The sequence below is a fragment of the Marmota flaviventris genome, chromosome 10 (assembly GCF_047511675.1).
Source record: "Marmota flaviventris isolate mMarFla1 chromosome 10, mMarFla1.hap1, whole genome shotgun sequence".
NCBI classification, from domain to species: domain Eukaryota; kingdom Metazoa; phylum Chordata; class Mammalia; order Rodentia; family Sciuridae; genus Marmota; species Marmota flaviventris.
Genome location: NC_092507.1, coordinates 33641345 through 33667615, shown reverse-complemented (window position 1 = coordinate 33667615; position 26271 = coordinate 33641345). Strand labels below are relative to the sequence as shown.

General features: G+C 44.6%; 1 protein-coding gene and 1 pseudogene across 2 annotated transcripts in view; both read right to left on the bottom strand.

Annotated features, from left to right (window-relative positions):
* Positions 1–26271, bottom strand: part of St3gal3 (ST3 beta-galactoside alpha-2,3-sialyltransferase 3) — a 193473-nt gene that overhangs the window by 46034 nt on the left and 121168 nt on the right. For both annotated transcript variants that reach the window (XM_027937363.3, XM_027937365.3), the window contains one exon: positions 22904–22996. In XM_027937363.3, coding sequence (XP_027793164.1) covers positions 22904–22996 — 93 coding nt within the window. The remainder of the gene's footprint in view (positions 1–22903; positions 22997–26271) is intronic.
* Positions 3604–11466, bottom strand: LOC114094061 (cytochrome b-c1 complex subunit 2, mitochondrial pseudogene; annotated as a pseudogene).

Here is a 26271-nt window from a genome sequence, read left to right as displayed (position 1 = left end):
CCAAGCAGGACAGGGATGGGGCTTAGCAGCAGTATGTCAAGAAATTCTTACAGTCAGTGTGACAGGACAACTATAAAAGTAGTGTCTTTTGAGTGTCAGTCATTATGAGGAGCACCAGAAATGGGGAAATATTTCTTCTATCTTCTCTGTCAGAACACCCCAGAGCAAGCACATGTTCTATTCTGGGTATCTTCTAAAGGGAACAATAATACAACAGAATTGACCCAGAGAAGGGACCACTGAGTTAGGGAGGAAATGATACCTCATGACAGCAAAGATGCCTGGCTAGAGACTTGGGTCACACAACCACCAGCTTCAAATCCCTGGACAGCTCATGTGGAAGAGTATTTGCTCTGTGTGGCTCTGGCACGCACAGCAAAAAGCACAGAGAAAAGTTACAGAAAAGCAGGACTTGGCACTTTAAAAACTCTCCAGTTACTCAGTAATAATAATCTCAAAATAGATGGGCTACTTCTGTAGGTCCAGTGCCCAACTACTGGGAAGGGGGATGGACTAGGTAACCGCCATAATTCTGGGACACAGGGCCTCTAGACCTACCAATCCCAGGAAGTGGTTGGAGTCATCCTGTCCTTGGGCTCACCCTGGGCTGAAGACAGGCCCAAAGTGGCAGCAGGTCCAGCCTCAACTTCATGGTCTAGGCCATGGAGATAGTCACTCAGTGCTAGTGTCCAGGAACTTTCTGGTAGGGGTGTCTACAGTTTGGATAAGTTGTTTTCTCTCTTTAAAAGGAAAAGCTCTGGGAAGGGGGAGGTTGTGGGAGACTATTTCCATCTTGAGTGTCTACTCCAAAGCTCTGGTGTTTTGCCAGGATTCAAGCATGGTATACACAACTCTGTTAAAAATAACTCCTTGATTGAAGAGAAGGCGTGGGAGAGAGGGGGACAGCCAGGCGACTCTGCTAGAGGGTGGGCAAGGAGAGGGGACTTGTACCCACAGACCCTGGGAAGGGTTTTATTCCAGAAGAGTTATGTAGACTCAAAGAGCCAGGGAAATATGATCCGTGACTACTTCTTCCCAGGAAAAATAGTCCAGTAAGTGCCCTGTTTTGGTTTTGCACAGGATGTAAACAGGCTGCTGGTTTCAAGGGTTCTCCCAGGACTGAGTCTGCCATTTTTCAGTCCCAAGTGCCAGTCTATGGGACTAGGATGGAAAAGAAGACAAGGAACAGGAAGCCAAGAAAGGCCAATAATGTCAAAAGCCAAGAGAGGTCAAAGACACATAAAAGTCTACTGGATTTAGCTCTTGGGTGGTTCTTAGGATTTATATGTGAGGGCTTCCAGACTTTTCCTTCCATAAACAGGCATTTAACATAAATGGATTTATCTTATATGACCTGTTCCATAACTTTTAAAAAGTTTAACTATAAATGTAGAGTCATGTCAATAAATATGGTCTGACAACATCATTTTTCATGATTATATACTATTTTATCATTTGGACACATTATATTAATCATTCTTGGCTGGGAGACCCGCTGTTTGCAATTTTTTTGCTATTATAAGGCATATTATAATTAATAATTATATATAGATATGATTATTACTTATGTTAAACATGTATAAGTAGATTGTTAGATCAAATGAAACCCACATTTAATATTTTATTATAAGACTGACTATGTTGCCTTCCATTCTTTCAGAAAGAACAAAATTTCATTCTCTCCTGATTTTCCACAGGCTCTGCCCATTCTTTCCCACTTTACTCCATCATTTCTCCTTCCTAATCACTCCTTCTTTGTTGCTACTCCATTTTCTTCTTACAAAATTTACCAACTCAAATCCTTCAAGAGCCAAGAAAGTACTGTATATATGTGAATTGGGCCAGAGGTAAGACAACAACAATTGGTGGGATTACAGCAAGCTAGAGCCACACATTGCCTAACAGGATTCACATTATTTTAAAACACTGTGCTGGCCACACAAAGCATGACTGCAGGAAGGCTTAACTTTTAAACTGTCAGTTTTGGGACTTGGTCTACATTCTTCCTACACTACCCCCACTGCCCAGACTTCATCTCTATGCTAGTAACTCTCACAGCATCATCTCTGGCTCCAACCGCCTCCCTTGAAACTCCAGGCCCACATGTGCATCTCTCCTTAAGTGTCCCAGAGTCATCTCAATTTATTGTGTCTACAACCAAATTCATGATTCCGCCCTTTCCTCCTCCTGCTAAAAGCCAGAGATCTAAACAGAAATAACCGCATTTCTTCTTGGATTTCTATCTCAATGAGTAGTACCCTCATTTTTTCTCTCCTAAACTATGGGGTTGTGGGGAAGATAATGATACTTCCAGAGTAGGTCAGGAGACCAGAAAAAGATGCAGCCCTTTGGGTCTGGTTGTGTGTGGCCTTGAGGGGCCCATGAGTACCTCAGGTCCACAGACCCATTATTTGGAGGAGCTATGGGCAAGGTGCATCCCAGACACTGACGGCACTCACCCCTCCCAAATTAAAAGCAAAAACAAAGCAAGAAAAGGTTTCACCTAAATGATGGTGAGATACCAGCCACTAATGAACCAACAAAAGGCGTGTCTCTGGCTTTTTAATGCTGGAAGCAGATGATTAGAATGAAGGTCAAAAGATCCTAAAATCATGGCAGAAGAGGAGTGAGCCCAGAAATTCACTTCAGGGAAAAAGCCTCTGGCCCTCAGGTGTCTCCTTTCTGGCATTCATGGCATCTTATGCTTCTTTCCTCTACCATCATGTCAACATAGTATTTTTGTCTTCATGTTTGATTCCCCTTCTAGCCTGAAATTCTAAGGTAGAGAATTATTATTATTTTTCATCGTTAGTGCCCAGCATGGTATAAAATAAATAATGGGAAAAGGGGAGGGAATGAAGTCAGGGTAAATAGGTTTCACTTTGAAAGGTTTGGTGACAAGAAGAGACAAACTCAATAATTCAGTGCAATATCACCAAAAAAGTCTCTTACTATGTCAGGGATGTGAGAAAACTGTCAAGGAGCCATCAGGCTTTGTTAACAAGAACACTGTTCATAGCAATGTTGTTTATAGCAGAAAGAACGTAGAGGGAAGGAACCCTGAAAGGTCCCTGGTGCTCACATCCCCAGGAGGATGCTCCACAGGCGCAGCACTTCAACAGCTGCCCCGACAGGTTCCCCACCCCCATCCCATAGCCTCTCTTAGGAAATGCCACCTCTGACCTGTCAGCTGCCTGAAACAGAAACTGGGAGCCTGTTTTTACTTCTCCCTCTCACTCATCCCTAACAGACCATTGATTGTTGTCCTCATCTAATATCCTGTGAGCCTATCCTTGCCCTAATCACTGACCCCAGGGTCTCCCTCCTGTAATGCTTGACCTTTTAAAAGTACCAGCGCGATGCTGCCCCTCTCTCCCTGCTTGCACACCTTAGCTGACCTCATAATATACTGCATGCTTCTCAGCATGATGGTCAAGGGCTCAGACCACCCTTGACTTTTATACTCGAAGCATGTTTGTTTCTTTTGCTGTATCTTTATACTTAATTGACAAGTATCATAGATATATTTATGGGGCACAGAGTGACATTTCAATACATGTATACAATGTGTAACAATCAGATCAGGGTAATTAACATGAAGGATCACCTCAGAGAGGCATTGTTGCCCCTCTTGACATGTAGTCCAAGGGCGTGTTGAAGAACATCAAATCAAATTGCTTCTGCACTTCCTGTGACAGCGATTTCTGCTACAAAGGCAGCATGGACAAAGTTGCCTCAACTCTCTTGTCAAATTTCACCCCCATGGTACCTGGCCTTTACAGCCCATAAATGAAGCCCACCCCTTGTGCAGAGAGACTGTTCAGCAACTTGCTTTAGAGCAGGATGACTCACCAGGTCAATCAAGGCCATCTGTACACTTGTAAAATAGCTCTGAACATAGCAATGTTTACTCCTCTGAGGTCATTTTCCAGCTCTATAGTGAGTACAATACAAGGAATTAGCCAGGGCATTCTGGTAAGCTGCAGCAAGCAAATCTGATGACAAGAGTCTATGGACTGTGAAAAGCCACAGCTTTGTCAATCCTTAGCTCACAGTGAAGGGCAGCTACTTCCTAATGATGGAATTCGGGGGCTGTGGTAATATGGTGCAGGAACTCAACTAGAACACTGACATCATCTTGGAGGCATTCCACAGTGTACGCCATGTTTTCCCTTGCTGCCGTCACACTTAATTTACCACCAACTGCTTCAATTCCATGAAGCTCCTTTTGTAGTCCAACTATATGCAAGACACAGCAGCAAGTGTGAGGCTCCTAAACTGATGGAGCCCTAATTTCTACTGCCTTTTGTCTTCTCCCTAAGCACTGGGGACTGAACCCAGAACCTTGAGCATTAGGCAAGTGCTATGATGGAGCTACATCCCCAGAGCATATTTTATTTTGAGACAGGGTCTTGCTAAGTTGCCCAAGCCAACCTTGAACTTGAGATCCTTCTGCCTCAGCTTCCTGAGTGGCTGAGATAACAGGCATGCACCACCTACTGTCTACTTTAATGAACAATCCAATTCTTGATGCAGAAGCACAACTTTCCAGAGAAGTAATCACTAACCATTTGACATCTGGGTAAACTCCAGGTCCTGAGGATGTGGAGACACACCTGTCTCCACATAGCCCTAACATTGGGGGAAGCTTGGTAGGAATAAAATATCAAAAAGAATCCAGTTTTGGTTAATGGCTCCAAGGCTCAAGGCTGCAGTCCACAGTCCTCGGTGGCTTAAAGTAAAGCAAGAGGAGACAGGACAAGGACAGGAATATCTATGGTTTTCTGTATTGATAAGGTTTGATTTTTCTTCTCTTTGTGTGTTTGCTCTATTAGTGAGTTTTGTACTTTCTTGTGCTTTCATGATGGTAGGTGTAGGGCTGGTCTAATTCTTTCAGGTTTTGCTTGTCTGCGCCCCCGCCCCCCAATGGGTTTGTGTTGCTGGGGACTGAATCCAGGGTGTGCACATACTAGGCAAACAAACACTCTACTACTGTGCTATATCCCTAGCTTTTGCTTGCCTGGAAAAGACGTCTCTTTCATGTTTGAAGGATAGTTTTGCAGGGTATAGTAGCATTATTCTTGGCAGTTTTTTTTTTTTTTTCTTTCAGGACTGAGTATATCATCTCATTCTCTCCTGACCTGTAAGGTTTCTGCAAAGAAGTCTGTTATTAGTCTAATGGGGTTCCTTTATCTGTGACCTGGCACAGATTTTCTCTTATACTTTTGACAGTTTGACTATAATATGCCACAGACAGTATCTTTTTTAGTCAAAGCTATTCAGGGTTTTTAAGCTTCTTAGATTAGTTCAAATCTTGGGAAAGATTTGGAAAGTTTTCAGCATTTATTTCATTAAAAAAAAATATGTATATATTTTGGTACCAGGGATTGAATGCAGGGGTGCTTAACCACTGAGCCACATCCCCAGCTCCTTTTTTAAATTTTATTTAAAGTCAGGGTCTCACTGAGTTGCTTAGGGCCTCACTAAATTGCTGAGGCTGGCTTTGAACTCACAATCCTGCCTCAGCCTTCCAAGCCACTGGGATTACAAGCATGTGCCACTGTGCCAGGCCATTCATTCAGTGTTTTTTTTTTTTTTTTAATGACCTTTTCTCTCTCTTCTCCTTCTGTAACACCCATAATATGAATATTTGCAATTTAATGGTGTCCCATAAGTCTTAAAGGCTTTCTTCTCTTTTTAAATTTTTCTCTTCTATTATTTTTTTTTCTTTGTTGGTTTGACTAGATTCATTCTGCTGCTGAGGCTCAAGTGTACTTTAAAATTTCACTTATTAAATTCTTTAGCTCAGGGGGCTGGGGCTGTAGCTCAGTGGTAGAGCGCTTGCCTTGCATGTGTGAGGTACTGGGTTCGATCCTCAGCACCACATAAAAATAAACAAATAAAATAAAGATATTTAAAAAAATAAATAAAAAAAAATAAATTCTTTAGCTCAAAGGTTTCTGCTTTTATAAGTAATCTCTATTTCTGTTGAATTTCTCATTCATTTCATGAATCACCTTCCTAAGTTCATTGAATTGTCGCTCTGTGGTCTCTTACATTTCATTATGTTTCTTTAAAACTGATATTTTGAATTTTCTTCTGGCCATTTGTCAACTTTGTTTTCTTTGGGGTCCATTGCTAGGGTCATCTTATTCCTCGGGAGGTGTCATGTTACTTTGTTTTCCACCCTCCTTGTGTCCCTGTCTTGATATCTGTGCAGCTGGTTGGTCAGCCTCCTCTACCCATTTTATAGTGTTGTTTTGTAGTAAAAGGTTTTCTCCTGGTGATGTCTTGGAGGGTCCTGCAGTGTTAGATGAATAGTGTGCGTTGGCTTTGGTTCCCCAGGGATGCTTTAATGTAATGTCGGTGTGGCTTCTTTAGCCATCACCAATGCCTGGCAGTGATGTCTGCAAGTATCTTAGTGTTTTAAGCTGCAGAGGCTAGGGGGCGTACTGCTAGTTCTGGGAATGGTGCTCCCAGCTGTGTGTGGGGGTTGACTATCAATTTCTAAGGGTCATGTGGGAGTGGGGCAGCCTAGATGGGCCCCAGTGGGAGCACCTGCAATTAGACTGGGTGCCTGTCAGCATCTGAGGGATATATAGGAACCAAGCAGGACCAGTGAATCAAGAAAGGCTGCCATCAATGTCCAAGGTCTGCAAAAGTGACTCTATGGGGCCTCTGGGGACCAACTTGCTTGGAACAGGTTGCCTAGCTCCTTCCCAGGGCCAAAGATCGCTGATTCCTGGGCTGCAGAAGAATGAGTGGGGACACCTGGGGGATTCTGGGTTTTCTTGGCAGGTTGAGCCACTAGGGGAAAGGCAGCATGCCTGCCTTCCCAGGGCTGAGGGTGGGTGGATGGGGCTGCACAGGGTCATGAGGGGTGGAGATGAAAGAAGTACCTGGCTGCTTTCAGGGGGCTGAGGTGGGTGGGTGGGTAAGTGGGGCTTTCTGGCTATTTTGGGGACAGTGGGAAGGAGGGTGGGGCCATTTGACTGCTGTTTAAGGGTCTCTGCAGGCTGAAATGCTCAGATGGGCTGCTCAGGTGCTTCCTGTGTGGTTTGCAGGGTTGGGTCAGTTGAGCTGCTGAGGACAACTTCCCTCCTGCTTCACAGGACAATAGGTGGGCACAGTGTCAAGACAGCATGGTGCAGTAGGAGCCTTAGTGGGCATGGGCACTATGTAGGCTGGGCTTTCTTTGGGGCAACACAGTAGTATGGTAACACACCAGCTTCCCAAACTTGGACCTGTGAGGGCTAAAGGATTCTCCAGCAGCAAATGCTTCAGGAGTCCATGGTTGAGTGGTGGGTGCTGGGTGCCTGGCCAGTTTCTAATTTTGCACCAGTTGTGGGCACAGGTGCACCTCCTCTAGCAAGACCCTGTAGCCTGCAGTTTGGTCAGATGCCCTCATGGGAGCATGCACAGCTCCCTATGCTTGCTTTGTCCTTGCAGTCACCACACTGCCCACTCACGGTAGCTCTGGGAAGCAGCAGCTATTTCTTATTTGTCACTGTCCCCCAGAGCTCTGCAAGGACTTGGCAGAGTGGGTGCTTAGAGGCTGGAGAAGGGCAAGAATCTATCTAGTGTCTCTGGGGCTCAGGAGTCAGGTGAGCAGTCATCATGGGCAGGATCCAAATGGGGCCCTGGGAGGTGCTGATCTGACTGGAGGCCTGGGTACAGCCCCCACACAGGTGGAAGTTGGGGGGAAGCTCTGCCCATTCCCTGAGGGCATTCACTGCAGGGGGCTCCCAGGATTAAGCCTGCACTGTGTAGACATGCAGAATGTTAAGGGGCGGATGCTGATTTAATGATGGAGCCATGCTTTCCCCAAGCCATTCTTCATTCTTTATGGTTTCTGAATTGCAGAAGCAGAAACTGCTCACCCTCAGTCTGCAGCTTTTCGTGACTTGTGCAGAAGAAATGTCATCAACAGCCTTTTGTTTGGGCTTGACTTGGATGAATGTGCCAAGAAAACTGGCTCAGAGGAGTCTTTTCAGATGTCATTTCTGTTTGTCTATAACCCTAGTCCATGCAAAATCATTCACAAGCCTGATCTTCTGAAACTCCAAAGCTGTCATCCTCTGGTTGCTGCCATAGCCCACAGAGGTACTGTGAGAAGGCCTTGGGCTTGGGCAGGCTTGGGGCCTCCCCACCACCCTACCCACTCAGCAGTGTGCTGTAGCCAGTCCAAGGCTAGGTGCTGGGATGCAGTGGTGAGGGGGTATATGGCCAAGTCCCTTGCTTTCCAACTTGATGTGAATACGACCAGAACTTTGAGGTATAGCTTCAATTTATTTCCCCCAGATGCTGAACTTGGGCCCTGTCTGCATTTTTCAAGACCAGAGCCTGGTGCTCAGTAAAAATTAATTGCAGGAATAAACAAATAGCCACAAAATTCCCAACTGTCTGAGCAAATTGAAGGAGGGCATCAATCTCAATATTTTGAGGGAGGAATGCTCTAGAGTTTAATATATCATCAGAGCCACTGCCGACTCTTCCCACTGTTGATGCTGGTGGTGCTGCTTCAGGCTGGCAGCACAGTGGACCGGGCAGCGCACCCAAGGAAGTCATCAGGATCTCCATTTTCACCTCCCTCCCCAAACCGAAGCCAGCCTGGAAAAGTATGGCAACTGAACAGATAAACGCACGGAAATGGGAACTGGCCCCAGTTCATTCAGGCAGTAGGTGGTGACACAGGTAAATTAAAGATAAAAACTGGGCAAGGAGAAGTGGAGGAGCCAGGAGGAAAGCGCAGTTCAGTGCACATGGAAGGACCGCAGAAAAAGACGCACGAGTTGGCAAGACCCAGGCTGGGGAAAGATTTGTAGAGGAGGTGAAACTGAGTTTTCTAAAGGTGGCGAAGGTGAGGAGGGACACTCCAGAAGGCACATACACGTGGCATCTCACCAAGCTCAGTGCTTGCCTTTTTCAGGCCCCTGATGAGGGGAGAAGCTTGCTACAAGCAGTTCTGTGAGCAGAGACTGCAGTGCTTGGTGCCAGAGATGGCCAAGCTGTTCACTGAAATAAGTTAAGGCCAAGATGGAGGGAAGCACTCCTGGCTGGGGAACAGCATGTGTGGCATGCAGATGTTAAAAACTGGTTTACAGGGCAATGCCCCTCGGGGTTAGGTACTAGGAGACATCCATTCCTGGATGCTCTGCTCTGACAACTCAGTTTTATTTTATTTTATTTTTTTTACTAAATTATAAGTTATCAGTTGCATCCTGTGTGGCTGGAGTTGACAACAGCCACACTTCCTGATACATGTGGCATTCCTTTATCAACAAATGTCAATCACCTGGGTTTATATGCACAATCTACGCAAGTCCTGATAGCTGCCAGGCAAGATGCATTACCAGAGGTGTCTCTAGAGTCACGGTGGGTAGAGTGGAAGGACAGAAGAACAACAACACTTTCTTGCCCTGACTAAGCACTGAGTGCAGGCCACACACCTCATGGACAGGGTCTCATGCAACCCCACAGCTGCCTGGGAGGTAGCAACCACTATTCCCGTTTTGCAGATGAGGAGGGTGAAGCTCAGCATGACTAAGTAACTAGCCCAGAGCTGCACAGCTAGCCAAGAGGAAAAGTTGGGATTGAAATCCAGGTCTTCCTCACCCTAATGCCTAAGCTCTTCTCACTTGCATGGACTGGAGAAGGGAGAACCCTGTTGCCTTGTTTTTTGCTAAGACAGCATAAATGAGATGCTGTGAGCCTGGCATAGGAACTGGCATGGCTCCAACCACAAGGATCAATGACCCAGTGGTGAAGTCAGGGGGCAAAGATTTCTTTCTCCATCTACCCTGACAGCTCTCATTTCAGTGCCAAGAAATGACAGTCTGAGCATGGCCAGACCACTTCTGCCCAGCTACAAAGCTCCCTGCTTCCTGAAATTCAGGCCCACCCTCAGAAAAGATCTGAAATATAGCCAGGAATCAGCTCAGTCATGGCTTGGGGAAAAAACAGGCCGCCCTCCAGTTTGTGGCTATAACCTGTATAGCCCAGGCCCCTAGGTTACCTTTTTTTTGGTGCATCCAGCTTCCAAGTCTCACCCTGAAAAGGACTCATCTGCAAAACAGGAAGACCTGCCATCCACAAAAGCGGGCCCTGGGGTACAGCTGTATACCAGAGAACATTTGGTCCTTCCTTTAGCAAATTCTCCTCGGTGGAGTCCCTGAGTGTGTGGCCTGAAACAGAGATGGATGGAGCCAGGCTCACCCCTTCCTTCTGCACCTGTACCCTATGTGCAGCTGGGGTTGTGCTGACAGCTCTCGCTGGCTGGCCTGCAGCCCTTGAACCCCATGTTTTCTACCAATAATCAGAGTGACAGCAAAGCAGTGTATCTCTGAGGGCCAGAGACTTTGCTGGAGCCCACTGGAAAATCTCCTAGATGAGCAGCCTTCCTCAACTCCCACCACCCACACCAAGCACAGTTTGCTGCACTCTGTCCTGCTGTCTCTTGCACTTTTTAAAATTCTATCCCAGGAACTCAAGGTGACAAGAAACGGCTCCAACAAAGGCAGTTGATGACCATGTTAAATAAAGACCACTGTTTCTGAAGAGGGATTCTTTCCCTCAGGGGAACCAAATGGGCTCACAGAATCTACTCCAACCCTGTGTCATTCCTCAGGGGTAGGGGAGGAGTGGGGAGAAGCCCACTGGGAAAAGGGATCTGGATATCAGGGGCACTTGTGCATGCAGCAGTCTTTGGGCAGCAAGGAAGAGGTACAGGAGCACAGGCATCCTAAGGTCAAAAAGGTCAAAAGGTCAAAAGCATCCTAAGGATAAACAAAGCTGAGGAAAGTCCTGTGCTTAACCTCTTTTGCTGATCCTGGGGGTGTGCATGAGGGCACATGGGGGAGATGGAGAATGAGGTGGAGACAGCCTTTTTTTTTTTTTTTAACAAATAAGATTTTTTTTTTTTTCAGAGAGAGAGAGAGAGAGAGAATTTTTTTAATATTAATTTTTTAGTTTTCGGTGGACACAACATCTTTCTTTGTATGTGTTGCTGAGGATCGAACCCAGGCCGCACACATGCCAGGCGAGCGCGCTACTGCTTGAGCCACATCCCCAGCCCGAGACAGCCCTTTTTACCAGGATAGAAGCTCATGGATCAGACACAAGGAGGCACTGCCAATGGGGATAGCAGGTACCAAGCCAGCCCCAATTAGGCCCCACAGAGTTGGTTTCTGAGCCCAGTTCCCAAGCACATGCCTTGCCCATTTAGCAGTCTTGCCCCATTTGGATGTTACTTTTTGGAACAAGCTCTGCAGCTGGCCCTGGACCCACACACACTATCTGGAGGGCTGAGCAGCAGAGTGAAGATGCTGCAGCGCACGGTCTCCAGTTAGCCCGCTGCTGAAAACCCAATCTAAGCCCTTGGAGAACCTGAGAGGAGGATGGGTCTGTCCTAACACCAGAGGCACAGAGATGCCATAGCCTACTTTCGTCAAATAGGCCTGCCTTCATGCTGCTGCACTGGTGAGGAGTATAATTCCCTCGCCAGGGGCTCCCTGGCTACCTCATTTGCCCAGGTCTGGACTCCACATGCACTGGGGCAGAGAGTCAAGAGCTCCCATGACAGGGGATGGGCACGGGCTGGGAGAGGTAAGGCCTCAGTCATGCTCCTCCCTGCCAGCTTCTGCTATTTATTCATAAAAGGCTAGCCATACAGTGACCTACCTCTCTGAGGACAGATAAGAGAAGGAAAAGCAGGACAATGTACCAAAGGTGCCAGCATCCTGCTCTCTGCCCAGCTGCTGCCTCACCCCTGGGACTTTGTGTAGGTGGAGCTGACACCTGGGGCCTCCCTCTCATCGAGGAACTGGTACAGGGCTGGCCTGGAGCCTCACGTTCTAAGCTTTCATCAGCTTTTGCTCTTCTCAAGAAGCACAGCTCCCCACGTGGGGATCTTGTACCTGAACCAAGAAAAGCAAAGCTGCTAATCTGACAAGATCAATCCTCAAATACCACAGGAATGCAGCCCGGCTGCCTGCTCTCCCCAGGGACTGCGCTTCGGAGCACCTTCAGGATTCCTGCTCTCTAGCCAAAGGGAGCCCTGGGCTTAGTCTCAAGGGAAGAAGCGGCCTTCACCAGGGTGCCTGGCCTTGCTACAGAAGCTCCAGCTTCCTGGGATAGCTCACACATCTCCTTCACCAGCCAGCCTCTCATCAATCCTCTGGCTTAGGGGTCTCCTCTGTCTTTACCACTCCTGGGCACATATGCCTGGATACATATGTGACTCAAAGCACTGTCCCCTTCACCCTGGGGTAATCAACCAGATGGAAAAAGGAGGCTCAGAGAGTGAAGCCCAGCCAGCCCTGTTCTTTCCACTGTGGCTCAATGCTTCTCAACCATCTGTGAAGGACCAGTTAGTTTTGCTTTTTAAGTTTCAATTCTGCCACAGAACAATAACTGTATAAAATAAAATAAAAAGGAAATCACTAGAAAAATAAGCACACATACAAAATATAAAGCCCCATTTTTAAAGTATTAAATTCACCAACATAAACTTACTCTAATTGTTATACGTTTCCAAACCTTATTTTCAGTTTCTCAAATATCTTGTTGCAGACTAGTGTGCATCACTTTTGATTCCACAGCACACAACAGATGCCCTGTGTGGGACATTCTACTGAGGCTTCAGCCTGGCCTCACCCTCAAGCAGAAATCAGAGGAGGATGAGACAAAGCTCCTCAGGTCCTGACCTGGGGCAGGAGAAAAGATGCACTCTGATACCATCAGGAAGAGTCAGAAGCCTAGAACTTCTCTTACAGCACATAACGACATAACTTGGGAAATCTCCACAGGTGGGTCGACAGTATTCACCTGTTCAAAGCAGCGTGGAAGGAGATTTTCCTAAAGAAAACACAACTTTTGGGCATCTACTACATTCCCACCTATGAGGGTTGGAAGAGAGTGAAGAGGAAAGAGATGAGGTGTACAGTTTAGGGTACGAGGGTGCTGAGTTCCTTGAAGGGGTAAAGACAAAGATAAAGAATTGGTTTAAAAACAGAAAATAGAAGTCAGGTGTGATGCTAAGGAACATATGGCGCAGGGGATGATGGCAGAGAAACTAACTGGACTCAGATGGAAATCCTGTAGCTTCAGGCTGGAGTCCAGGTCAAGGTCAGGCATTTAATCTGCCAGCCCACTGCAGGCTACCCTTGCACACTCTGCAGAGAAGCTCTGGTTACTGAACACTCCTGCTCTTCCTAGTACCCAGGGATTTTACTGCAGGGATTACCTACCCAAAAATATTTAATATACCCTCTGAACAAAAGGAATCTGCATTCCTCTGTAGGCGCATGGTTGAGAGCCATGATTCAGCACAGCATGTGGGGTTGGTGAGTGCTGATTCTGTGCCACTGTGTCCTCAAGCGAGTTACAGCTTTCTCATCTACAAAATGGGTACAACAGCACTTATTGCACGGGGCTGTTGTAAAGGCTGACAGGTCATGAATACACAGCGTTTAGCAGAGTGGCTGACAAACAGTAAGAGTTCCAACAACCATGTGACATTAATGCATAGGTTTTCTGTGTCTGCAGTAGGATCTCTGAGGGGAAAGATTTTAGGCATATTAGACATGCTGAAGGTCCAGCACTAGGAAAATGTCTGGCACTTCGTTGAATGAGTGACTACACAGCACACAACTGCCCTGATAACTGGAAGCTCTTATTATTAGGTGTACAGCATATCAGGTAGTCGATGTGACAATCTTCAAGGGATGGGGAAACCTGAGTATGATTAAGTAGTACTATAAGGAGCCAGTGAAGAGAATGAAGATTCAGGATCCTGAGGAGTGGATGAGGTTGGAGGACTGGGGCTCAGAGGAAGGAGCTAAGCTGATCTTCCAACCTCAGGATTCAATGCTGCTTAGATATTCAGTTGAGAGGGGAAAGAGAAAGACTAGCTCCCATATTTCTGGTTCAGGTGAGAGTGGACATGTTACTGAAATAACATGGATTGATTCAAAGTATTGAATACTGAGGGGACATTGAGTTTGAGACACTTTTGAGTCACCCAAGTAGGTTAGAGATCAGCAGAGAAACAAGGTTGAGAGTTGTCAGCGCACGTGTTAAACAAAGTGGTGAAGCCAGAGGAGAGGAGGGCCATATGGACCCTGGTAAACACCAGTATCTAAGATGGGCACAGGAGCAGGTTGCCTGCAGTAAAAACTGAGAAGGAATCATCGAAAAGTCAAAGGGGGGCCGGGAGGGTGTGTGGACAAAGAACTGAAGAGAATAGAGTGTTTCATAGTGGAGGAAGACCATCAAAAAAGGTTTATCTACCCCCTGCCTTCATCAGGAATTACTTTTTCTTGATCTGGTCAAGAGTACTTAAAAGAGGGGAAGGGTAGAAGCACAGGCTAGATCACACAGATTCAGAATTAGAGGGATAAGAGGAAGTAGAGAAGGCAATCTCAGCCTGTCTTTATCACACTCCTCCTGGCAAGGAAGGGGCTGTGTCCATCTTGCTCCCAGTCTGGAAGGACAGTGATTCTGCAGAAGTGGAGGAAGGGACCGTGCTCTACTTTCCCCTGCAATTTATGGTATGGGACAAAGCTTAGCTAGGATGCCTCTCAGTCTTACCACACTTCCTTGGTGTTGTAGTAATAAAAATCCCAGGATTCTTCTCTGAAGGGCAGAGAGGGGAGGGCTTTGGAATGTGGGGATACCAGCTACCCAGCTAACCTGGCCAAGAGCCCACAGCTTTCAAAGCCCCCAGGCAGTGCAGTAGGCCTCCTGCATCTTCTCACGCAAGGGTCCCAAAATAGGCAGCTGGGACTGTGTCAGCGCTCCAGACTTCCTGCCTCAGAGAGCTGTGCAAGGTTTCGGCAGCCATCCTTGCACTCTACGGAACACAGCCAGCTTGGACCATGGCAGTGATTCCTTAGCAGTATGAGAATCACAGATGTACACCACACCCACCAGTCTTCTTAAATCAAAGTGTGTCTCAAGAGAAGTGTGGTTTTCCTCTGTAGAGCTGGGTAAGGCGGCAATTTCTACACCGGCACCTCATCAGCCACCACCAGGCTGTACTCTGGCCATTAGCCACCTGCCCATGAAACAGCAGCCGTGAAAGGGGGTAGAATGTGCTCTGTGGTCAAATGTTTGGGTTCAAAAGTTGGTTTCATTACTTCCTGTATGACCTCAGGCAAATTGCTCGACTTCTGTTTCTCCATTTCCTCATATTTATACACTAGACTACGTTTCTCTTATGATTGATAAGAGGATTAAAACAGAAGAGAGAGGAAAAACTCTTACCAGCATAGGACCTGATACAAAGTAAGCCCCCAATAGATGATGTTAGCTATCACTGGCTGCTGCTGATGTTGCTCTGCAGTGTGTCCACAGCATGGGTTACAGCTCTGCCTTCTGCCGAAACTGGTGGTCATAGGCTTTGCCTGAAGATGCCACCTATTTTGCATAGGCCTACTGGTTACCATCTAAAAGGCATGATACTTTCACCAAAGCACAAAATAACCCTCAAATGTAGGAAGCAAAGTATTGTTAGGAAAATGGAGAGTGTCAATTAAGGTTCTGAATAAATTATATTCAAATGAATTATAGTTCTTCTTTAAGCCAACATTTAAAGTATTTACTATGACCTACTCTGGTATCTGTATTTCTTCCTTAAAAAAAAAAAAAATCCAAACATCTTATCTAACCATAATGAAAGTCACTGAGAAAACAATTCACTTGTTATGTGCCTAACATTAAATTCTGCTGCAATGATCTAATAACATTTATGGCTCCAAGATAAATCATCACATTTCATTTTCTTAATCACTTTTCCAAGATTGCATAGCCTATAAAGTAAGAAAGCTATGAATACTTTCTATCTCCAAACCTCATCTCTTTCCAATGTAGTATGTATTAGAATATGTCATAATAATTATTTTTCTTCCTTAGCTGTCACTCAAAGTGTCTTATCAACATTTTCAAACCCTCAGACTCTTAATATCCAGAGGGCAGAAAGTAATATCCATTCACAAAACAAATATGAAGTGTCTACTCAGTGCTGAAAGCTCTTCTAGATTGGTTGGCAGACCATCGCTCCATGCTAAGAGGTACATGGCCTACCATGGAGGACGATACACCAGTAAATAATTATAATACCAGTGATGTGTGAGGTACTGCGGTGGTACAGCATGAGAAAAGTGGGTACATGTGCATGGGAGTGCAAGAGAGAGTAAGGGGAGACTTTCCACTCTATGGAGACCAAAAAAGATAAAAATCCCTAATCCAAAGCTTGGAGAAGGGTAGATGCACGATAAATCCTTTGGACCCTGCTGCCATTCCCTCCCCATCTCTCCCACACAGGAAGCAAGCAAGGCACAAGGGAGGGAAAGAGGACTTGTCAGCAGACAGCACAAAGGTCTGAGAAGGAGCAGGCTGACTTCTCAGACAGGCAGGACAGGCTGGCAGTCAGCACCCCCCACTTAAAGTGCCTATTCCCCAGTCCGGGTCCAGTGTGAGAGTCAGTGACTAGATGGGCTCAGAAGACTAGGGCTTGGGAAGAGAATGACTGCTTCACACAGCATTTGGTAATAAATAAAGATTTAATTGTTTGTTTGTTTTAAGGTCATGTCAAAATAGTTGCACCAGAACCTTTTCTGTCAAAGTACTGATGCTACATAAATAAAAATCTTGAATTTATTTAAGTATTTTCTTGGTCAAAAATGTTATGAAATACTAGTTACTCATATGAAAAAAATAAAAAACAAACAAACCCTGATGGATTAATAATTTAAATATAAACAAAAAAACTTCAAAGATAAAACAAGACAAGAGAAAGGCACTATCATAAACTGTGTATATAGGTACACTCAAAAACTGCCATGGAGGACAACCACCAATAACTTTCAAAATTAAAATGCCTATAAATTGTGAACCAGAAATATTACTTTATTCTAGATAATCTGCATATGTGGGAAATGATGTAAAAATACAATTATTCACTGAAGCGATATTTCTAATAGTAATGTAATAGTAAAGTTGGGAAATTGCCTAGATCAGACTAACTAGACTAGGAGACATCCTGTACCTCATGAATGAGGATCAAAGGACTTGTGCTTCTGGCCATCATGGAACAGAAGAAACAGGATTTGTCTTCGTACCTTAGACATCTAGAAAACCAGTCAGACATGGGCAACGGTGGGTTTTCAGGCTTTGGATAACAGTACAGAACTGCCCCCAAAAGAGGGAACAAATGAGGTGAGCCCCATAACTGCTTAGCTTACTGTCTGAGGACAGTGTCCAACATATATGGACGGGGAATATAACCAGAGCTCAGTGGTCTTTATGAGTTGAGAGAACAGATCAATGTTTAGAAGAGAGCAAATGACACAGAAAGCTATGGAGATCTTTAAAGGGGTCTCCTCAAATCTTTGGCCAAGTACTAATCTGTAAATGTCTGAGAGGAAGCCTGGAGGCTGAGGAAAGGACCACAGGGAGCAGTATGTCAACAATTCCTGGTGTCCAGAGTCCTCTAGGCTGTTTGTGTTCATACAAACCAGAGTGGAAATGAATCAGCCAGAGTGGAACAACCTGATGACACAGGAGGCACTGGGCAGTGTTCTCAGAGGGCACTGCATTAGGAAAGGGGATACATTAGCCCTGGACAAAAAGCTGCTCAAGACCTGCCCTAGCAACATCAAAAGCAAACTTTAAAGGGCTATCCCCAATTCCAAGTAACTTAACTACATGCCCAACCCAAATCTAGCACTATTTAAAGGAATACAAAATTTAGCACAGGAAAATGTAAAATTTACATATCTGAAATCAAATAAAATTACCAGGCATAAAGAATAGAAAAATATAGGTCATAACCAGAGGGAGAAAAAATCCATCAATAGAAACCAACCCAATGACACGATGGAATCAGAAGACAAGTATGTTCCATGGGGCCAAGAAAGCAGAAGAAAACATGAATATAAAAAAGTGAAATGGGACAGGTGCAGTGGCACATACCTATAATCCCAGTGATTTGGGGGGCTAAGGAAGGAGGAGCACAAGTTCAAGACCCGCCTCAGCAACTTAGTGAGGTCTTAAGTAACTTAGCAAGACTCTGTCTCTAAATAAAATATAAAAAAGGACTAGGGGGGCTGGGGATATAGCTCAGTTGGTAGAGTGCTTGCCTTGTATGCACAAGGCCTTGGGTTCAATCCCTGGTGTGTACACACAAACACACACAGGAAAAAAAAAAGAACCTTAAATTTAAAATGATGACAAAATACATGTAACATAAAATTTACTATCTGAACTATTTTTAAGTATACAGTAGTATTAAGTACATTCACACTGTGGTGTATCTAAGAGCAGAAATATTTTCTTCTCTAGTACATACAGAATATTCACCAGGACAGACCATATTTTATCCCTTAACACTCAGATCTCAATCATTTTGAAAGTATTAAAATCAGACAAAGTATATTCTGATTACACACACATTCCCAGGAATCTAAAACAATAACCCTCTAATCAGATGGATTCAGGATAAGAAAGAAGAAATACCAATGCTAGGCCTAATTTCCAGGGATGGGTGCGGGGCTGAGGGTGAATTAACCACCAACAGCCAATGATGTAACCAGTCATGTCCATTCAATACTACACTGGAGTCTGCCCGGTGTTAGGGTAAGAAAAAGAAGAGGTCTCTGGATAGGAAAGGAAGAAATAGAAGACGTGACTGTACATGTTCTGCATGATACTGGTGCAGGGATGGGCACAGAACAATGGAGTACCCACACACGAATGTTCAACCCATTTCAACAAATGTGCCAAGGTAATTCAATGGGGAAAGGACAGTCTTCAATACAGGGTTCTGGAACACCTGAACATTAATATGCAAAAGGGAACTCCTTACATTTTACTAGATAGAAAAATTCACACAAAATAGGTCATAGCTCTTAAAGTCAGAGCTAAACCTACAAAAATTCCAGAAGAAAACAAAAATCCTTTGACCTTGAATTGGGGAAAAATTTCTTAGATACAACATTCAAAACACAATCCACTAAAAAATTGATGTATTAAACTTTTTAAAATTGATTTTATTTTTTAAAATATGACAGTGGAATGCATTACAATTCTTATTACACATATAGAGCATAATTTTTTATATCTTTGTATATAAAGTATGTTCACGCCAATTCATGTCTTTATACATGTACTTTTTTTGCATTACAATTCTTATTACACATATATACCACAATTTTTCATATCTCTCTTTGTATATAAAGTATGTTGACACCCAATTCGTGTCTTCATACATGTACTTTGGATAATGACGTCCATCACATTCCATTATCCTTGCTAATCCCCTGTCCCCTCTCTTTCCCTCCCACCCCTCTTCCTAAACTCCACCAGAAAACTTCTAGAACTAGTAAATGAATTCAGCAAAGTAGCAGGATATAAAATCAACACCCATAAATCAAAGGCATTTTTGTATATCAGTGACAAATCCTCTGAGAAGGAAATGAGGAAAACTACCCCATTCACAATAACCTAAAAAAAAAAAAAAAAAGATACTTGGGAATCAACATAAGAGGTGAAAGATCTATACAATGAAAACTACAGAACCCTAAAGAGAGAAATCAAAGAAGACCTTAGAAGATGAAAAGATCTACCTTGCTCTTGGATAGGCAGAATTAATATTATCAAAATGACCATACTACCAAAAGTACTATACAGATTTAATACAATTCCAATCAAAATCCCATTGACATTCCTCATAGAAATAGAAAAAGCAGTCATGAAATTCATCTGGAAAAATAAGAGACCCCAAAATAGCTAAAGCAATCCTTAGCAGGAAGAGTGAAGCAGGTGGCATCACTATACCAGACCTTAAACTATACTACAGAGCAATAGTAACAAAAACAGCATGGTATTGGCACCAAAACAGACTGGTAGACAAATGGTACAGAATACAGGACACAGAGACTAACCCACAAAATTACAATTATCTTATATTAGACAAAGGTGACAAAAACATGCACTGGAGAAAAGATAGTATCTTCAATAAATGGTGCTGGGAAAACTGGAAATCCATATGCAACAAAATGAACTTAAACCCCTATCTCTCACCATGCACAAAACTTAATTCAAAATGGATCAAGGACCTAGGAATTAAACCAGAGACTCTGTGTTGAATAGAAGAAAAAGTAGGCCCTAATCTTCATCATGTGGGATTAGGCCCCACTTCCTTAATAAGACTCCTACAGAGCAAGAATTAAAACCAAGAATCAATAAATGGGATGAAATCAAACTAAAAAAGTTTCTTCTTAGCAAAAGAAACAATCTGTGAGGTGAACAGAGAGCCTACATCCTGGGAGCAAACTTTTACCCCTCACACATCAGATAGAGCACTAATCTCTAGGGTATATAAAGAACTCAAAAAGCTAAGCACCAAAAGACAAATAATCCAATCAACAAATGGGCCAAGGACCTGAACAGACACTTCTCAGAAGAGGATATACAATCAATCAACAAATGATGTATTAAACTTTATCAAGATTAAAACTTCTGCTCTGTGAAAGACAGGTTAAGAGAATAAAAAGAAAGACAAGAAAATACCTGCAAATCACTTGTCTTACAAAGGGCTACTATCCAAAATATTTAAAACCCTTAGAATTCAATAAGACAAACACCCAACCCAACTAAAAATCAGCAACAGGTAGAAAAGACAGTTCCATAAAGAAAATAATAACATGAAAAGATTCTTAATATTTTCAGTCAGTAGTAAGATGCAAATTAAAACCACAGTGAGATAATCACTATAAACTCACTAGAATAGTGAAAGGCAAAAACACTGAGGGCAAGGATGCAGGGACACTAGAACACTCTTTCACAGCTGGTGGGAGAACAAAGCTTTGAAATCACTTTGGAAAACAGTTGGGCAGTTTCTTATCAGTCATATATTTAACATAGGAACCAGCCATCACACTCCTAGGAATTTCCTTAAAAAATACATTTTACACAAAGACCTGTACTATTATATGTATAGTGGCTTTATGATTGCCCCAAATTATAATTAACCTGCATGTCTTTTGTCCTTTCAGTAGACAGACTGTGTGACAGTTACATAATGAAATACTACTCAGCCATAAAAGAGAAAAAACAAGGAACACACAGCACATGTATGAATTAGCAATGCATTATACTAAAAGAAAGAAGCTACCTCAAAATGTTACATACTATGTGAACATTACAGGGACAGGAAATAGATCAGTGGTTGCCAGGGACTGGAGGCAGGAGAGGGATAAACCACAAAGGGGCCTGGAGAACTTAACTGTTGTGGTAATTATATAAAGTATGCATTTATCAATGGAACTAGTTATGGAACTACACTAAAGGGTGAATTTTACTGTATATAAATTAAAATTCAGTAAACCTTACTTTTAATAAAATTGATACATCCATGCAATTGTAGATTATATAATCATTTAAAAAATGATATGAAGGGGTCTGGAGTGTAGCTCAGTGGTAGAGCATGTGCTTTGCATGTGCAAGGCCATGGGTTCCATTCCTAGCACCAAAAATAAAAAAAGAAAAAGAAAGAAAGAGAGATGGAGCCATACATGCTCTCTGGAGCATGTATGGCTAATTATCCATTAGCCATACGATAATCTCTATCATATTTTTAGCAGTAAAAATCAAGGTATAGAAAAATAAATCCAGTATATTCCCAATTATGTTAATACTGGCTGTCTCTGGGGAAGAGGTCTGGGGGGACAGTATAGATCCTTTGGTATTGTTTGAGTTTTCTTCCCACATGCTTGTATTACTTTCAATTAGGAAAAATAGAAGAAATCTATTTACAGGTTAAGGAAAACTCACAGGTATCTGGGCCAGGGGACACAGTTATGAGGGCTTCCAAAAGTAAAGAATATAGAACACAATGTCAGACACTTCAGAGGTGCTCAATAAATAGCTGGAGAAAACAGAGTATTTGGAGTCAATTCAGAAGGTAGATCCCAGGCAGAGTACTCGGCAGTACAGCCTCTGCTTTATACCAGGAGCTAAGCTGGAATTGCTCACACTGGACAAGAGAGGGAGCTTACAAGAGAAGGTATACTGGAGTTACTTTGGGGCAGCACTTGCTCAGCATTCCCTTGCAAGCACACTGTGTGCGCTAATCTCACCCTTCAAAGGATGGGAGGCAAGGTAGTACCTCCTCCAGTGAGCGGGGTCACTCCCAGGACTCCTCTGGTGGTCCAAATGCTACATTTCAATGCATGGAGAGTCCTGAGGAGCCCCCCTGTGAGTCAGAGCTCCCACCACTTTCTGAAGGAACTAAATGACCGTGACAGTCTCAAGGCACTCTGGACAAGACAAGACAATCCTAGCTTTTACAGTCCCTTTTCCATGCCAAGGCCTTCAGGAAAGAAAGAAGGTTGGAATGTAAGCAAGGCCCGATAGTAGCATTTGGTACAAGAAACTCCCTGGATGAGGCACAGATTCCTTCAGGAAGCCCAATGCCAAGGAAATCAGAAGCTCCAGAATGCAAATGGACCAAGAGGAAAGGTGTTCAAAACTTGGACAGTCTCAGAAATTAACTTTGTTCCCTACTTTATTTGGCCAGCTAGTGGGTCCCAGCTTTGGCCACTGATACTAAGAGTAAGTGTGTCTCCATTTGGCAGCACTGCCTGGCTGCTCGGGATGCCTGGCTTCTGTGGGTGGCCATATAGGTTCCGTCCCCTCCCTCCTCTCCCTGAAACAAGCTGCACTGCTGAGTGCAGGGTGGGGTGAGGCATAGCAAGGCACAGAGTGGGGTTCAGTCCTTTCCAGACACTGGAGACTGCTGGACACGCGAGGGAAGTGAGAGCAGAATCTTGTTTCTTCTGGAGAACATGAGCTACTGTGTGGGGCCAGGCTGTCTAGGCAGCAGAAGAAAGAGAGCACTTACCGGGGAAAGATGGCGGTCATCAGGGCTGAAGCATAGCCCGGCTTGCAGGCTCCCTCTGAAAAGTTGGCGTACTTGGTGGCTAACTCAGCAGGCCTGTAGGGAGAGGAGGAAAGTCACTGCCTGCCAGGCACTGAACAGTCACTGGGTTATTAATTCATGAAGAGCTGCAGGGGCTAAACCTTGAATAAAGCTTTCTTCCCCACAATCAGCTCTTCAGGCCCTTTTCCACACTAAGGCTTCAGTGGTGGAAAGGGAACAGATGGATCAATAAGCAAGGTTTCTTGATGGAATCTGTAGAAGGAACATACTTGGTTCCACACAGATTCTTTGTAATAAGCCTGATACCAAGGAAATGAGAACCTTCTCCAGGCTCCAAGATTGGGGGTGGAGGGCTGCTCAGACTTCCACAGCTAGAGGTGCTGCCCTTCCCACCTTCCTGATATGTCCCCACATGTCCAGCTTCCTCTGCTTTTACCCTGTGTACCATACTATGATACTCCCAGTGGTTATCAGTGGTTACCCACAGTAGCCTGGACAGAGATACAATAAATGTGTGTTATCGGGCTACTGATCTAACCCCTGACCAACTTCTAGTAATGGATGGTCTTCTGTTCTCTACCTGTAATTATTCCTTATCCTTTTCCTCCTGGTGCGTTCCAGCCGTACTCAGGTATTCCCTGACCCGCTGAATGGGCCAAGCGCTTCTCCACATCACACACTCCCCTCCACCTGCAATGGCCACAGGGAGGGCACCCCTCCCTCACCATACTGTAAATTCCTGGGACCGGAGTCTGACTTAACATCCCTCTCCCCAGCACCGTGCATAGAGACATACAGAAGATTCCCGTAACTTCTGAGGAACTATCTGAGGAAATGGCCCTGACAGACCCTGCACTCCAAAATGCAGGCCAAGTCATCTCAGGAAACCATAAGCTACAGACAGTGGAATACTTTTCAGAAGACTGTGTTCCAGTGCTGGCCTTGCTGCTATGTGACTACAGTTGTGCCACTCAACACCACTGGATTTCAATGTCCTTATGTGTTCAATGGGGCTTTAGTCTAGCCTTATGGGCTAGAGTCACCACCCTCCACCAAGGCTTGGCCCTACAGTCTAGAGACCACCAGGACATCTTCAGTGAAAGGGCTCAGTGACTGCTAGGGTTAGAGGTCCTTTCTGCTGGGGCACCTGAGTGAGCCTGGCTGGCTGCCAGTTTTGAGTCCTACTCCCATCCGCCCCCACCCTTGGGCCCTCTGCCAACTCTCTGGTGCCCAGCTACTCTGTTTGGCTGGACTTGATGGCAAGTCGACCTTCAGCACTGCACCCTGCAGGGACTGGAGGGTGGGTGTCACATCTGATTCACTCCTGGGGGGCTAGTCCAGGGCCCTACATAAGCAATTGCTCATTGAATAGAGACAAACTCATCTGCACCCATGTCATTTTTTAGAAATCTACTTTTTAAAATTTATTTTTAGTTGTAGAACAAATATCTTTATTTTATTTATTTATTTTTATGTGGTGCTAAGGATCAAACCTAATGCTTCAAAGTGCCAAGCAACCGCTCTACCACTGAGCTACAACTCCAACCCCTAGAAATCTACATTTTTAAGCCTTCACTAACATTCAAAGCCTGAAATGCAAATGCAAATGTTGAGTGACAACCTGGGACTTTATTTGATAGGCAAAAGAAAAAGAAAGTCAAAAGTTTTAACAGGAGAGAAACAGTATTTTCTTATGTAAACAACTGTGCTTTGGAAATGAAATATAACCTCAGTGCAATTACTGAATTTACTGGAAGCTTCTGCGACCAGGCAGTGACTATAACATTCTAGATTGCTTAAGTGGATGCTATGCATTATTAATTTACATGAGTTTCAGAAAGATAAAGGACCTTACCAAGATCATGCCCCTTCATGGGAGGGGAAGGTTGCATGTGCTCCAGCTCCTCTTTAGCACCAGTGCAGAAGCTACTCACATGACATTACCAGCAGTGTGATCACAGGGGATGGAACAGTGCCCAGTGCTAGCACAGGAGCAGTTGGCATGGCCAGAGATGAGTAGAGAAGAGGGTCAAGAAAGCCTCACCCTGCTCTTTGGAAGTATGTACATAAGGGTGTGTCACTTTGAATCTCTTTATGCCCGTCTCCTCACCCCCCACTCTTTACTTGTTCACCTTTGTACTGTAAGTTCCTGTGGTCTTTCTGAATTCCAGAAAGTTTCACAAAGAAGTTGGAAGATGGATGACAGCTGCCCTTCCTAATAGTAGAACTACATGCACAATAGAAAAACCTTTGGCTACAACTTCCTTTTCTGTAGTGTGCACCTCAGCTCTTGCAAGATGCTTGAAGAAGGGCTGTAGGACAGCTCAAGGCTTCTAGGATCAGGTTACCCAAGATGGAGAGGAGAGAATGCTGGCCAGCTGGGGTGTGGGAAGCCTGAACCCAGCAGGGCAAGCGGCGTATTACTCTTCCCAGGGCAGTGCAAGGCCATGGAACAGGGATGGTAAGTGCTAATCAACCCCTCCTCCTTTAAAAAGCATCTCTGGGCACACTGGGCCATGTCAATTATTACCAAATTAAAATGCCTCAGAAATGGCCTCCTGACTGTCCCAGTGAGAGAAGAATAGGGGGAGTGTTGGGGATTCTGAGTCATACAGCAGTCTGGGACCTCTGGGGCAGTCAGCGGTCAAAACCACCAAGATTAATGGTCGCCAACTCCCTCAGGCCAGAATAGTTAAGTTTCTCTAAGGCACTCACACTCCAAATGCCAGGAGGCCCCACAGATGTCTGATCAGATCATTCGGCCCTTGTTCTTCTCCTACTCTGCAGCTGGCCTTTCATTTTGGGAGACTTAGCATTTCAACCAGTAAGAGCACCCATTGTGTTGCCAACATGACTACCAAGCCCTGGGGGTGAAGAGTGTAAACCACACACTCAAGAGGAAATCCAGATGGTAAGACTGGAACTCAACTTCCACTATCCCACCTCGCTCAGAAGGGCTGAATTTGAGGATTCGGGCCAAACAATGGGTTGTAAATGGAAAGAATGTCAGATCTGGAATCGGAATCTTTCACAGAGGACACTGACAACCTGTGACACCTTGGGCAAGCGATGGAAAATCTGATTCTCAACTTCCTCATGTGCAATGGGCACCACACACGATTCCCAGGCTCTGGCGAGGATGAAGTGAGAAAGCAGGCTAGTCATGCTCCAAAGCACCATGAGTGCTATGTGAAAGAGGAGGTGGCAGACACAGGTAGCCAAAACAGGGAGGATCTGAGCACTTCACATCTGGATTCAATCACAGGCGGCACGGGTGCCCTGACCAATGTGCATCTGAAGGATCAACACTGGGGAAATGACAAGTACCG